The sequence below is a fragment of the Megalopta genalis genome, chromosome 16, assembly GCF_051020955.1.
Source record: "Megalopta genalis isolate 19385.01 chromosome 16, iyMegGena1_principal, whole genome shotgun sequence".
Classification (NCBI taxonomy): Eukaryota; Metazoa; Arthropoda; class Insecta; order Hymenoptera; family Halictidae; genus Megalopta; species Megalopta genalis.
Window position 1 is genome coordinate 8,175,776 of NC_135028.1, and position 12,789 is coordinate 8,188,564.

The 12,789-nt window shown below is 39.4% G+C and overlaps 1 protein-coding gene across 4 annotated transcripts; it reads left to right on the top strand.

Moving 5' to 3' along the window:
- The first annotated feature begins 16 nt into the window (after positions 1–16).
- LOC117221197 (uncharacterized) lies at positions 17–8,709 on the top strand. Of its 4 annotated transcripts, XM_076526955.1 has the most exons (5): positions 50–153; positions 765–808; positions 870–972; positions 1,116–1,313; positions 1,387–8,709. In XM_076526955.1, exons 3-5 carry the CDS (start codon positions 877–879, stop codon positions 3,034–3,036), a joined length of 1,944 nt encoding a protein of 647 aa, XP_076383070.1. In that variant the 5' UTR covers positions 50–153; positions 765–808; positions 870–876; the 3' UTR covers positions 3,037–8,709. The 4 variants fall into 4 exon arrangements, with proteins under 4 accessions (XP_033327838.2, XP_076383070.1, XP_076383071.1 ...); XM_033471947.2 differs by lacking the exon at positions 765–808 and having other exon boundaries at positions 17–153; XM_076526956.1 differs by lacking the exons at positions 50–153; positions 765–808 and adding an exon at positions 362–451.
- Positions 8,710–12,789: the final 4,080 nt, after the last annotated feature.

A 12,789-nucleotide genomic window follows, 5' to 3' on the forward strand; every position in this document is an offset into this window, starting at 1 on the left:
CACAGCGCCTATGATCATTTTAATCGCGCAGACTCCAGAAAAATAATAAACAAAAGGAGCGATGGATCTTTTCCACAGAAACTGTCCGATAATGTATCGTGTCGTGTCCCTGGTTGTTTGAGTGTTTTTTTACTTGTGAAACAGCTCCGCGGGGTGAGTTTACGTAATTGAAGATTACACGGTGTACGGGTCACGTATTTCGTCACGCGTACAATCCTTTCGTTTAGATCGCCCCGAAAATTTCGTGCGTAAACTCGAAGTATTTTGAGGTTATATTGACAATCTACGTTGATAGGCCAGGGAGAGGGCTCCGATGGATCCTGAGATCTCGCGCGGATTATCTCACAATCGAGCCCGACCGCCGCTGTCGAATTAGCAATCAGAATCATCTGCTCCGTGAATTTTCTCTTTTTTCTTTTCATTTAAAAAACTTGGCAACGCGTTAATATATGTACGTACACCAGCATGCAATTTGACGCATTCGCTCCGCCACATTTGTTGTTACGAATTTTCAGCCACCCCTGCTGTTCTTTAATCACGGCGTGGTAATGCCGTAACGCGAATTATCCGCCGATATTTTGACAAATTTGCTCCTCGTTCACACAAATAAAATCTGTGAACGTTGCGGTTTGGAGTTGTTTTTTTATTCTTTTTCCGCAACGCGAGTATTTATCGTGCGCGATATCGTAACTGAATAAATTCAAAATAACGCGTGATCTTTTCGTGTGACAAAGGTGCTAACGTTAAATGTTGTTTTTAATCAGTAATCGTGTTGTGGTACCTGGGACTCGATGCATCTGTGAGAAATGTCAGTGTTCGTCCGTCTCGTCGCATTTATACGTATAATTCATGTAAATACTTGTTTTCAGTTGCAAAATGACTGAAGGTGGTACCACAAGAATGAAGCGCAACGGCGCTCGTCTATTTAAAAATCCACCTCAACCTCATATGTGTATACAAGACTTTATACAGGTATATTTATATCGTACAGGTTATAAAAAGATGAAAAATCTGTGTTGGTGCACAAGTCCGTCAGAGCGTCTGTCGTACGAAGATCGTACAGGCTTGAAATTTCGACATGCTTCTCTAAGTTGTATCGTTGCGTTTTATTTTAGGGTACTGCAGTCCCATGTTATGTAAATGTTTTATCTTGGGAGAAAATTGCAATGCCTTTGAAGCCTTCTCAGCCTGTGCCGCTTTACGGAGGGATGAGAGTCAGACCACCTCGTACAAAAGCGGAAGCCCTTGTATTCGCGGTAATGGCCAATCCAGAGGTGCTTCGAATCAATGGGAAAAATGCTCCAGATCCAAAGGTACCTTCGCGAATAGACTTACGATTATCTCGGGAATTATCTCTATTCTAGCGTGGCTCTATTTTTGCTGCAGAAGCGTTCCAGTTTAATTGAGCTTTTGCTAGACTTTGTGGAAACAGTGAACACAGGAGTAGTTTTCACACGACAATACACGATATTAAAGGACCGAGATATTACCGGTGAATTGAAAGAAGTTTGGAACGCGGTACAAGCTAGGCAAGATCTAGAACAGCCTCCTCCTCAACAGGAGACCTGGATCGATACGCAGCCTATGGTTCGCCTGTATCCTGAATATCAAGACCATCAGCAGCAAGAGTGCACGTCACAACCTCCTCAGTATCACACAGGCGTCGCATATGGTAGGGCAATGAGTAACGAGAGTATGCATTACCAAATGTACCAGTCTGGACAAATAGTGCCACAGCAATATCACGGTAATGTTCCGCGGATTGCGCAGGATCGTTATAACTATAGAGAACGCGGTAGAGAGAACATAGTACAGAATATTCCCCAACAGAACTGTCCGGCGTATCCGGGCCCGCAGTATCAGTTTCAACAGTTGCCAAGACAAATGGTGCCGCAGTATGTGAACTCGTACGGTCCGACCGCAAACGCGAATATGAATCCAAATATGAACACAAATTTAGGAACACCTTTTCAACCGTACATCAATTACCAGCAACGAATGGACAACACAATGCAATTTGATCTACATAACAGAATGCAACCGCAGCAGCAACAGCAACAGATACATTTAAATCGAGCTCAATTAATGCCTCAATACGAACCACCGACGTCGTTCAATCTTCACACCACCTCGTCGATCAACGTTGTGAGATTAGGCAGACCGCACATGGGCATAGCTCAAAAGAACAACGTCAGCAAAAGACAAGTGAATTCTCCCACTCATTCCAAGCAACCTTCCTGTACAAATTGTCAAAACAAAGATGCTTCCGACAATAGCACAAAGCCGAAAAGTCCCGTCAAGGTGTTACAAAGGGAATTACCATTAAGCGATAGACAAGACAACACGGTTAACCATACACTTACCGATAACAATAAAGTACCTACAGAAAGAAGTTCGATCGAGGAGCCGAAGAACGTACAAGTGACGGATCTGGACGAAGACGTGAAGAAGTGTAACGATACCGAAAACTCCGAGGGGTTCGAGCCATCCAGAAAACCACATGATAATACTCACGCTGTAGATCCAGTTTCGGCGACCGTCGGACGAGATGCTCCGAACTCTTCCGAGAACGTGGCTCCGTCGGAGGAAAAGCTGCAGAAGGCTAAGAATGTGGACGTTCCAAATGGTCAGAACGTACCGGAACAGAAATATTCAAAGTCAAAAGCCAACGTCACGAAGGGCAACAAGCATAAAGAAAATACAGAGAGCAATAGAACAATTCGCATTAGGTTTGTTTCCGACCAGAAGAACGATAGTCCGAAACGTTCTCAGACCACGGTCAACAGCATTATCAAGAGCGTGTTCAAAATTCACCCGGGGATGTCGAGCGAGGAGACGTCCGGCAAACGAAGAACGAACGGACAGGCGAAGAGTAATAACGCTAAGTCGAACGGCGAGAACGAGGAGGTGCAACAAGGATACACGATATTAAAGAAATCCGAGACAGCTACTCAGGAGGAGGTAGTGCACGAATTAGCTCAGATATCTATTCAAGACTGCAAGGACGCGACCGAGATTAGTCCTGTGCTCTCGTGATAGCCTAGCATACAGCTGGTATGATGTACTGGCTCTCACAGCTACACAACAATGACTCCCATGTAAATAGATAGATCGTCAACCAATAAAAAAAAGAAAGTGAAGTCACAGGATGAAGCAGATGCTGACCTGAGGGGGACTCCGAATCACAACACATCCGAGAAAACGATAGGACGTGCTTTTGCTAACCGCCCGTTTATTTGTTTGTTTTTTTTCTCTCTCTCCGACGAATCCATTCGTCTTCCTTCGCATAACTTCACGAAGACGGATCCATATAGTGAGAATTGCTCGTACATTTCGAAGCTCGGTCACAACCGAAACGCCAACAACAACAACAAAAGTGACGGTATCTATTTTCTCTAGATGTCCGCAAACGAACCAACCAATCAACCAGCCACGAAGAAGTTTTTTAACGAATGATCTTAATTTAACCGGATTTTAAAGCAGAACGGCTGCTTTTAAACGCTACGTGTGAATCAAGAAAAGGTGTTGTCCGTGATAATTTTGTTTTCCTTACAAGGAGTTTTACAAACTCGAGCGACCCGAGGTCGTGGCATACACATACACACATACATATGTTCACTTGCCGAAGTCCGTCAACTGATTTTTACTTCCAGTAACGCATACGTCGATTAATCTCCGAGTGAAAAGAACTAATGTTAAACTACAAATACACAGCGCTATTAAAAAAAAAAAAAGCGAGAGAGACTATACGGGACACTATCAACGTTCCTACGCTGTGGATGTATTGCTAACACGAATTGCAACCTATCGAGTTTGGATTTGATTAGATACGCATCCGGAATGATAACAGTTTCGAATTTAACCTAAGGGAAAGACGAGAAACCAATTAGCGCAGAATTGAGAAAAACCGAGTAACGTATGTAAGTTATGCAACGTACCGAAAATCGTTTCCGTAGGATAGCTCGTGAAAAAACTGTTTCAAGATTGTGTAATGGTCGGTTGTCCGCGCACTTACTTTCCTAAACAAAGCAATTCTGTCAGGTGACGTGAATCGACGCACGTACAGTATTCCAATTACGAATTATAATACGAATTAGATTTTTTGGTACACCGGCTGTCCCAAAAATGTCTCGCAATCCGGAAATGGCGGGTTCCTCGGATCGTTTGAAGCAACTTTTTCCTTTACAAAAATGTTCTCCGAGGCACCGTTCACGAGTTATCAACGAAAAACAGCGACCAATAAGAATCGAGTACGGCTGACGCGAGGCGGCCCGGCCAACCGGCGCGCAAAGCCCAGTTCCGCTCATTGGCTCGGTCGCCTCGCGCCAGCCGAGCTCGCCTCTCATTGGTCACTGTTTTTCGTTGATAACTCGTTAACGGCGCGTCGGAGAAAATTTTTGTAAAGGAAGAAGTTGCTTCGAATCACCCGAGGAACCCGCCACTTTCGGATTGCGAGACATTTTTGGGACACCCTGTACTGTTCTTGAAGATCGTATTCGAGGTTTCATCTGTGTATCAGTGCTGTCATGCGATGACTATTTTTACCTTCTTTAGTTTTCATACTCGTGATAAGATCTCGTGTGTGAAATGATAACTTCGAATACGACTTTTAAAACTAACGGAAAGGAAACCGTGTTTCGACCGTTCCAATACACCCCCTTGATTCTGTCGCAGCATTCTAATTAGAGCTATCAACTTGATCCGAATACCCAAGATACCTGAGAGGACAGATTTTCTTCGCGCTGCTACGAATATAGAATTTATTCACCGGCGCGAATGAATAATGTTAAATAATTATTATTGTCTCAAATTATCTAGATCTACTTTAGAAGTATCGAGAGTAAATTTGTCCATCCAATGCATTTTTTTTTTTTATATAGAACTATAGAACTACAGTAATGTCTCTCTAATTGACGCCCAGATTGCGCACAAAAATGGACAATTTGGGAAGAGGAGACACGATTATTCGAGACTTGCGGTTTATTTCTATAGTTATAAATTGTTCACAATTATAAAAAAACGAGCCGCAAGGCTCGAGTGTAATCGTATCTCCTCTTCCCGAATTGTCCATTTTAGTGGACAATCCGAGCGTCAGTAAGGGAGACATTACTGTACTCTGTGTTTATCGATTCGATTAAGATGAAAGTAGTTCTAAATGTCGTCGTTTTTAATCGAAGATGGCGCCACGTAAGCTTACATTGTTGTCGGTTCTTTAAGACACGTTCGACAAATAATATGCTAAATTAGATCTGTTTTACGACTTTGTGAAATTAAACATAATTCTTTTCGTTCAAGTTCGGAGCTTTGTGACAGCTTTTTTTTTAGAGAAGGAGAACGGACCTTCGACTCTGTCTCGTAGCATTTAATTTCCTCCGTTTGCTCTTACTGTTAATTGATTCTTATAGCCTGAATCGTAAACACTCGAATAGAAATAATTTTCTCCGATAAATTCTAAAAAGAAAAAGAAAACTTCCTAGAAGACGTTATATTATTTGAACATTCTGCCTCCTGTTCGTTCCTCCGTTGCATCCTCGTTTTGCATTTCATTAAACACTTCGTCAGCTCGAATCATAATGCCGCGACCATCTCCACTCTCGTTTGGTATATTCAGGGTGTCCCAAAAATGTCTCGCAATCCGAAAGTAGGGGATTCCCGAGGTGATTCGAAGCAACTTTTTCCTTAGCGAAAATGCGATCCGTGGCTTCGTTTACGAGTTATCAACGAAAAACCGTGACCAATCGGAGGCGAGATCGTTTGGCGCGAGACGGCCGAGCCAACCAGCGGAACTGGGCTCCGCGCGCTCGTTGGCTGGGCCGCCGCGCGCCAGCCGAGCTCGCCTCTTATTGGCCAGTGTCTTTTTCGTCAATAACTCGTGAACAAAGCCTCGGAGAACATTTTCGCAAAGGAAAAAGTTGCTTCGAATCATCACAGGAACCTCCCATTTCCGGATTGCGAGACATTTTCGGGACAGACTGTATAACCTAGCGTAATCGACATTCCTTTGTTCACGCGAATATTGCCAATTTCATCTGTGTGAAGTTACTACGGAAGTTTATCACGAGCATAATTTGTTCTGCTCAGGTATGTTCGGTATTTTAATAATTGCTAAGCTCTAAAACGCGTACGCCATAGTTTGTTAGTCGCAAAACAGGAACACAGGGCTGCCAAACCTTCGTGACTGCTGTTGCAAAGTGGGGCGTCACGGGGGAACCGTTTACACAAACGAATTTGTTGATTGACCAGTTTATTTTCTTCTCTCTCTCTCTCTCTCTCTCTCTCTCTCTCTCTCTCTCTCTCTATCTATCTCTCTTACTCTCGTCGAATCACGCGTGTTGTCCCGCCGCAACATTTCGAGCTTTGTCTAAAGAAGCTTTCGATGGTTCGTTGAAACTATAAAACGGAGATAGTTCGTTTTTTGGTCAATATTGGTCTACTGATCCCGGACCCTAGGATAATAGAAATTAATACGCGACGGTCAATTAATGAGAACTCCGGCTTCGAGATATGATTTCGGTGCGCGGCGTTTCGATGCCGCGTCGAATTACCGCGCGAGGCCTCCGTAAAGAAAATGAAAAAATGAAAAAGAACTCGACGTGCCGTTTTGCATTCTAACTTTGCAAGAATGAGGATGAGCCAGAAAAATAGCATCGCTGCCACGCGAAACGACATCGTCCTACCACGATTTATTATTTAGCGTTGTTTAGAGTTACAGTGTCTTCTCGGGCCGCGTGCGTTCCCGCGACTCGTGAATTGCATGCTTTGATATTTAAACGAAAAAAGAGAAAAAAAAGAAAAAATGGAAAAACAAACACAATATACTCGCCCCTCCCGTGGATCGTTCACAGCCGTTTAAGTAAATCGACATTTAAAGAGAAACAACAACAGCAACAACAAAAAAACACGCAAAATCTAAACCAAAAAAAAAAGAAAAGAAAGAAGAAGCGAAGCAAGCAAGAAAACGTCAGCGTGATCTGTCCAATCATAAAACTTTAGCCAATCGTAACCTCGACACTCGTTTCGGTCGTGTCCCCGTTTTTAATTCCGAAACACCGCTCTTTTTCTTTTGTTTTTTTTTCTCTTTCTTTCTCTCTCTCTCTCTCCTTGTTTTTGTTATTCTCGTTTAGCGTATTCGAGGTGCTTTTTCGTTAAATAAGGTTTAAGATCTCAGCTCGTGAATAAATTAGTGAATAATTATCGATAAACATGGCGCCGTTGGGAAAGGACCAATCCGCAAGACCAGAGTGCGACCAAACAATTGCCAGTTTTAGCTGGATTGAACGAATTATTCCCAAAACGAGCTGGCTCTCGGTTGGAAAAATGGAAATTCTACTCGATCCTCCTTCTTTTTCTCTTCTTATTTGTTACAGTTTCTCTCTCTCTCTCTCTCTCTCTCTCTCTCTCTCTCTCTCTCTCTCTTTTTGTCCTCTTCGACCTGATCCGAAATCGTTTCTTTTCCGTTTTTCCAGCGCCACGTGAAAACGAAAAAGGGGAAGAATCGCGGTCGTTGTTCGTTTGGCAATAAACAAATCTCGCGTCGCCGAACGGTTCAAATTGTTAAAGAAGAGCGCAGCGTTCTCGCGTTTCGCGCTCGCGAAAAACGCGGACAATAGGACGCGCGTCACGTGTTTTACACACACATATAATTGAGAACACACGGGCTCTCTCTCTCTCTCTCTCTCCCCTCCCTCTATTTTTCTCTTTTTACTATTTTCCGCCGCGCACCTTTCTTTCTCCTCTTTGTTTTAACGCGACGCGCGCGCGCGTATAGAAGCATTACGAATTTCATGCCCGGCACAACGGATAAGAACACACACGAGTAAATTATCTATATTTTATTATTTTTTCCAGAAAGAAGGGGCGTTGTTTACATTTTATCCAAATCGAACGCCGCATGTGCGTGTGATTTTCCTTTTTTTAAACGAACACGATTCTTTAAACGCCCGCCGGCTCGTCAATTCGTCATCGTGATCAATTTAGCAATAAGTCTTAAAAACAAAACAAATGCAGCCTGTTTATCATTCCTTAATATACGATTGTCTTTCTTTCTGTTTTATTCTGTCCGCCCGCCCCGCACCCCCTCCCCTCTTCGCTTTTATTTCCGTCTCCGTTCGTTGCGTCCTTCCACTCGAAGAAAAGGAAAAAAAAGAACATATCTATTTTTTGCATCCGAAAATGAAAAAAAAAATGCGTATTTTTCCGACGAGAAGCGGATCTTCTGTGTGATGTGACTGAAATCAATCGCGTCTCGCGCGTCGTTGGCCGTGTTTAGTCCTATTACTTTTACGAAATTTAGAAGAAGAAAAAAAAAGGAATAGAAAGAATCAAAACGAATGCTCAAGCTACGGATATAACGTCGTGGTGGAATGATGTTACATTTCTTTCGATATCTAAATGATCTTATTTGTTTTTATCGAATCCACTGTCGCTATAATTTTTCTTTACCCATTTTTGTTTTTTTTTTGTTTTTTGTTTTTTACTTGAAACACGCAGTTCTGAGCGGCTTGGCCCCTTCCTTTTGCCAACGCATCCCCCCTCCCCCCTCCAAAATCTCCCTCCTCTCTCATTATTGTTAATAATATGTATTCAGTATTCGCGTTATTTTAGGTTCTTACTACTATTGTCAGGTATATTCTGATTTATTATGTCATTATTACCACGAACAATGTAATCTATTATTATTATTATTCTATAATACATGGTTTTTCCAAAGCTCGTGCCACGATTTTTCATTCTTCAACAATGCGAATCGTCGAATGCACGGCCGCCGAATTTCTACGTCCTCGCCATTTCCAACGCGTTTCCCAGTCGTTTGACGGAAATCGGTAGTTTCGAGAAATATTTTGTAGACGCGGAGAAATGTTGAAAATATATATTGTCGCTTGTAATCGTTAGAACAATTTCAAACAACGAGAACAAGGGATTCGATGAAATAGAACGTAGAAAATCTCGGCTAGTTATTGGAACTTCAACATCAAGTTTCGATATTTTCCTGTATATTTTTATTACAAAACTATTTGTCACCTTGTTGATCCCTTGTTGATGATGTTAGTTACATAATCCGGTCGCCCGGCTATGTAAAAAAAGAACACCATAATCAGACTTGGACCTGTACATATCTACAGGGTGTCCCAAAAATGTCTCGCAATCCGAAAGTAAGGGATTCCCGAGGTGATTCGAAGCAACTTTTTCCTTAGCGAAAATGCGATCCGCAGCTTCGTTTACGAGTTATCAACGAAAAACAGTGACCAATCAGGGGCGAGATCGTTTGGCGCGAGACGGCCGAGCCAATGAGCGGAACTGGGCGTACGCGCGCTCGTTGGCTGAGCCGCCGCGTACAGTTGGTTGTCCAGTTCCTGGTGCATCGGTTTTCGTACGTTCCGGCGTTTCATTCTACCGGCACCCTCCTCGAGAAACTGTGTCACCTTGTCCGAGCTTTGACGAATGCGTCGATTTCGAAGCGCTGCTCCAGCGAGAGCATGGGTTTCCTTGTTCTGTTCGATTCTGGTTTCCTGATCCTCGTTTTCATTATTAGGCTCTGCTGAAATACGATTGAAAGGTAGTATATCTAACGTAATTGTACGTATGTAGCAACGCAGAGCATATTAATTAATTATGGACATTATGCCATTAATGTCCATAATGTCTTTATTTGTGCCAAATATTTATTAATGTCCATAATGTCTTTATTTGTGCCAAATATTTCAACGCATTCGAACTTGTCTATTATTTATAAATATATATTATGTAAATCCTTGTGGAACTTATCAGATCATTCAGACGCCAAGGGCTAACCTTTGGAATAAAAATATATATTATATATAAGAATAATATATAATAAGAATATTATAATATAATATTAAATATAATATTATAATATATAATAAGAATTATTCTTATAAATAATAATATTATATATATAATACATATTATAATATATATTATATTATTATATAATATATAATAATAATAATATTTATAAGAATAAAGATCTGAATAATATTTGAAATATTTGGCAACGTTCGCTGTTGTAAGTCATACAAACCCGCTCCGCAGTGCCGGTTTTAAAAAAGGGGTGGGGATACGGGACTACAGATAACGAGCCAATAATTGCTGCAACGAAAAAATTATTACATCCACAAATATTTAACAAAGCTTGGTATATTAAGTAAAAAAATTAAGTAAAAATGTGTCAGCAAGAATACAAATTTGATATTATAAAATTTGCAGCATCGATCTTCCGAGTTGGAAAATTTGTTTAATTCAGCTTTCCTAGCTACTTCTCATTTCTTTATTTATTTGTTTGAACGATTATTTATTTATTTGTATTTTGAACGAAGAATACGCTCTTCGCGTGTTAGAATAATAATACGTTCGAACTGCAACGTTTTTTCTGACCGATGAACTACCCCCACCCAATCCACTATGTATTTGTCTAACGGCAACACGGCTGCCGAACCGGAATCAAACGCGAAGGTACGTGTGGTTCTTCGATAGAGAACGTGTGACTCGTTTTTTTTTTTTAATGAACACTAATCCGTGTTTTTGCTGCAGACAAATTTACGTACGATGATCTTGGATCAACCTCTCAAGACATCTCGAATGGAAGGAAAATGATTCCTGTCTCGTTCCCAACACTTTTCAGCAGTGTGAAGCACAAAGCACGACTAAATGTAACACAAGTACATGCCAAGCAGTAACACGAACATGACGGCAACGTATGCGAACTAAGGAGACATTGGAATACGTAACGTCTTCGCGATCAACAGTCGGTAATGTTGAATCTGTCCGATCTTAATTTTTAATTACAGACGAGGTATAGGAGCAGACACTGCAGCCACTCCCATAATGTGGATTCGGACGTACAAGTTACAACAAATAAATATATATTATTATATTATATATATATATATTATATTATATAATTATATATATAATTAATATATAATAATATAAATAATATAATATAACATAAATTAATATATATAATATAATATTATATAATTGTATTTATAATTTTATATATATATTATATTATTATATTAATTATATATCGCAAACAAATCATAGAATCGTGCAAAATAGAGATACGAAACGACGTCGACCATAAGCACACCGTATCAGATAAAATAGACTATGTGAGCATTCTTATGTTTCGTACGAAGGTCACCGAACAACTTTATTTACGGCTTTTAACGATACATTTTAATTTGCGTAGTTTTCGTTATGTATATATATGTGTACGAATATCAGTATGTACATATACGGGGTCACATTAACAATTACGATGTCGGCATTAACAGTGAATGCCTTTCTTAATATTTTCACACCAAGAAATAGCACTTTTCTTTATTAAAATTGTGAGGAAATTTGTTAACATTATTTATCAACTATAAATATTCAAAATCATACCTATGTTCCATAGATCCCTTGAACTAACATATTTAATTATTATTTATATAACATATTAATTATTATTTAAATAGTTGGTCAGTGTGTACATATGTATGAAAAATACGCGAATTAAAAGTTTCAAAATTTTTAACAACTTAATGTGTATAATTAAAAATGAATTTTTGGACAATTCAACAAGTAACAAATGTTGTTACTTAAAGTCCGTCACTGCATTATGTACTTAGGATCCGTATGGAATCCAAGGCTGTGCCGACAAGCAGGAAAAAAATCGCGCATGCATCGATAGTTTTCGTAGGGATATAACGTGGCAACAGTGTATTTTAAAAGCTGGCAACGCTGAGAATTTTGCCACCTCAGGCGTACACTTTTCTCTGTCGCAGTCAAATATAGTTCACCAGCTGACCGTTCCATTTAGATAGAGTCCGCTATCGTGCCAGGTTCAGGTTCAGGTTTGCTTCATTTAAAGTGCCAGGAGCCTTAGGCTCCTTTTACACTGTTATCCTTTCATTTTATAATATATATATTATATTATATTATAATAATAATATATAATTATATTTTAATTAATAATATATAATTATATTATAATAATAATATATAATTATATTATAATTAATAATATATAATATATATGTAATATAATATCGTCACTTCAGTTTTCTCCCTACATGTAACTATATGTATCAACTTATGCATAAAAACAGTGCCATGTTCGACATTATCAATATCTTATCAATTTATAATTTATTCATTGTATACTTAATTTCTACGACAGAGTCGTACGACGCTATTTAATATTTCAACGAATAAAACAATGTATATATAAAATATAATGTTGCAGGAACATAGTTTGCTATAATAGTGCAAACTATTATAGCAAATTATATTAATTATATATATTATATTAAATTATAGCAACTATATTCCTGCATTTCTATTAATTATATTATTAAAATAAAAAACTATATCACAAGTACATTATTGCAAATTTTGCATAATTATTAAACACATATACATGTAATTCTTCGCTTGCTTTTACATTTTATTTTTCTTTCCATCTGCTGAGGACCGAATTGATAATGCATAGCATTCTGGGAACTCCTTAATCGCTTTTCAATGTTATCTACAGCTCTTTAATATAATTTACATTTAATAAAATTATACTGAAATAAATTATACATTCCACTTACATGCTCTAAGCATTTCACATTCGAAATTTCGCTCGTATTTACATTGGCAGTACTGCAGAAAAATCATCGCAGCTAAGTTCACTCGGGTCACGCGAGATCAACTATTTTTTTTTGTCCAAATTCGTTTCATAGAAATCACCACGAGAACTCGATAAGTTCTGGTAACTGTCGCTACGATCGCGGCGTC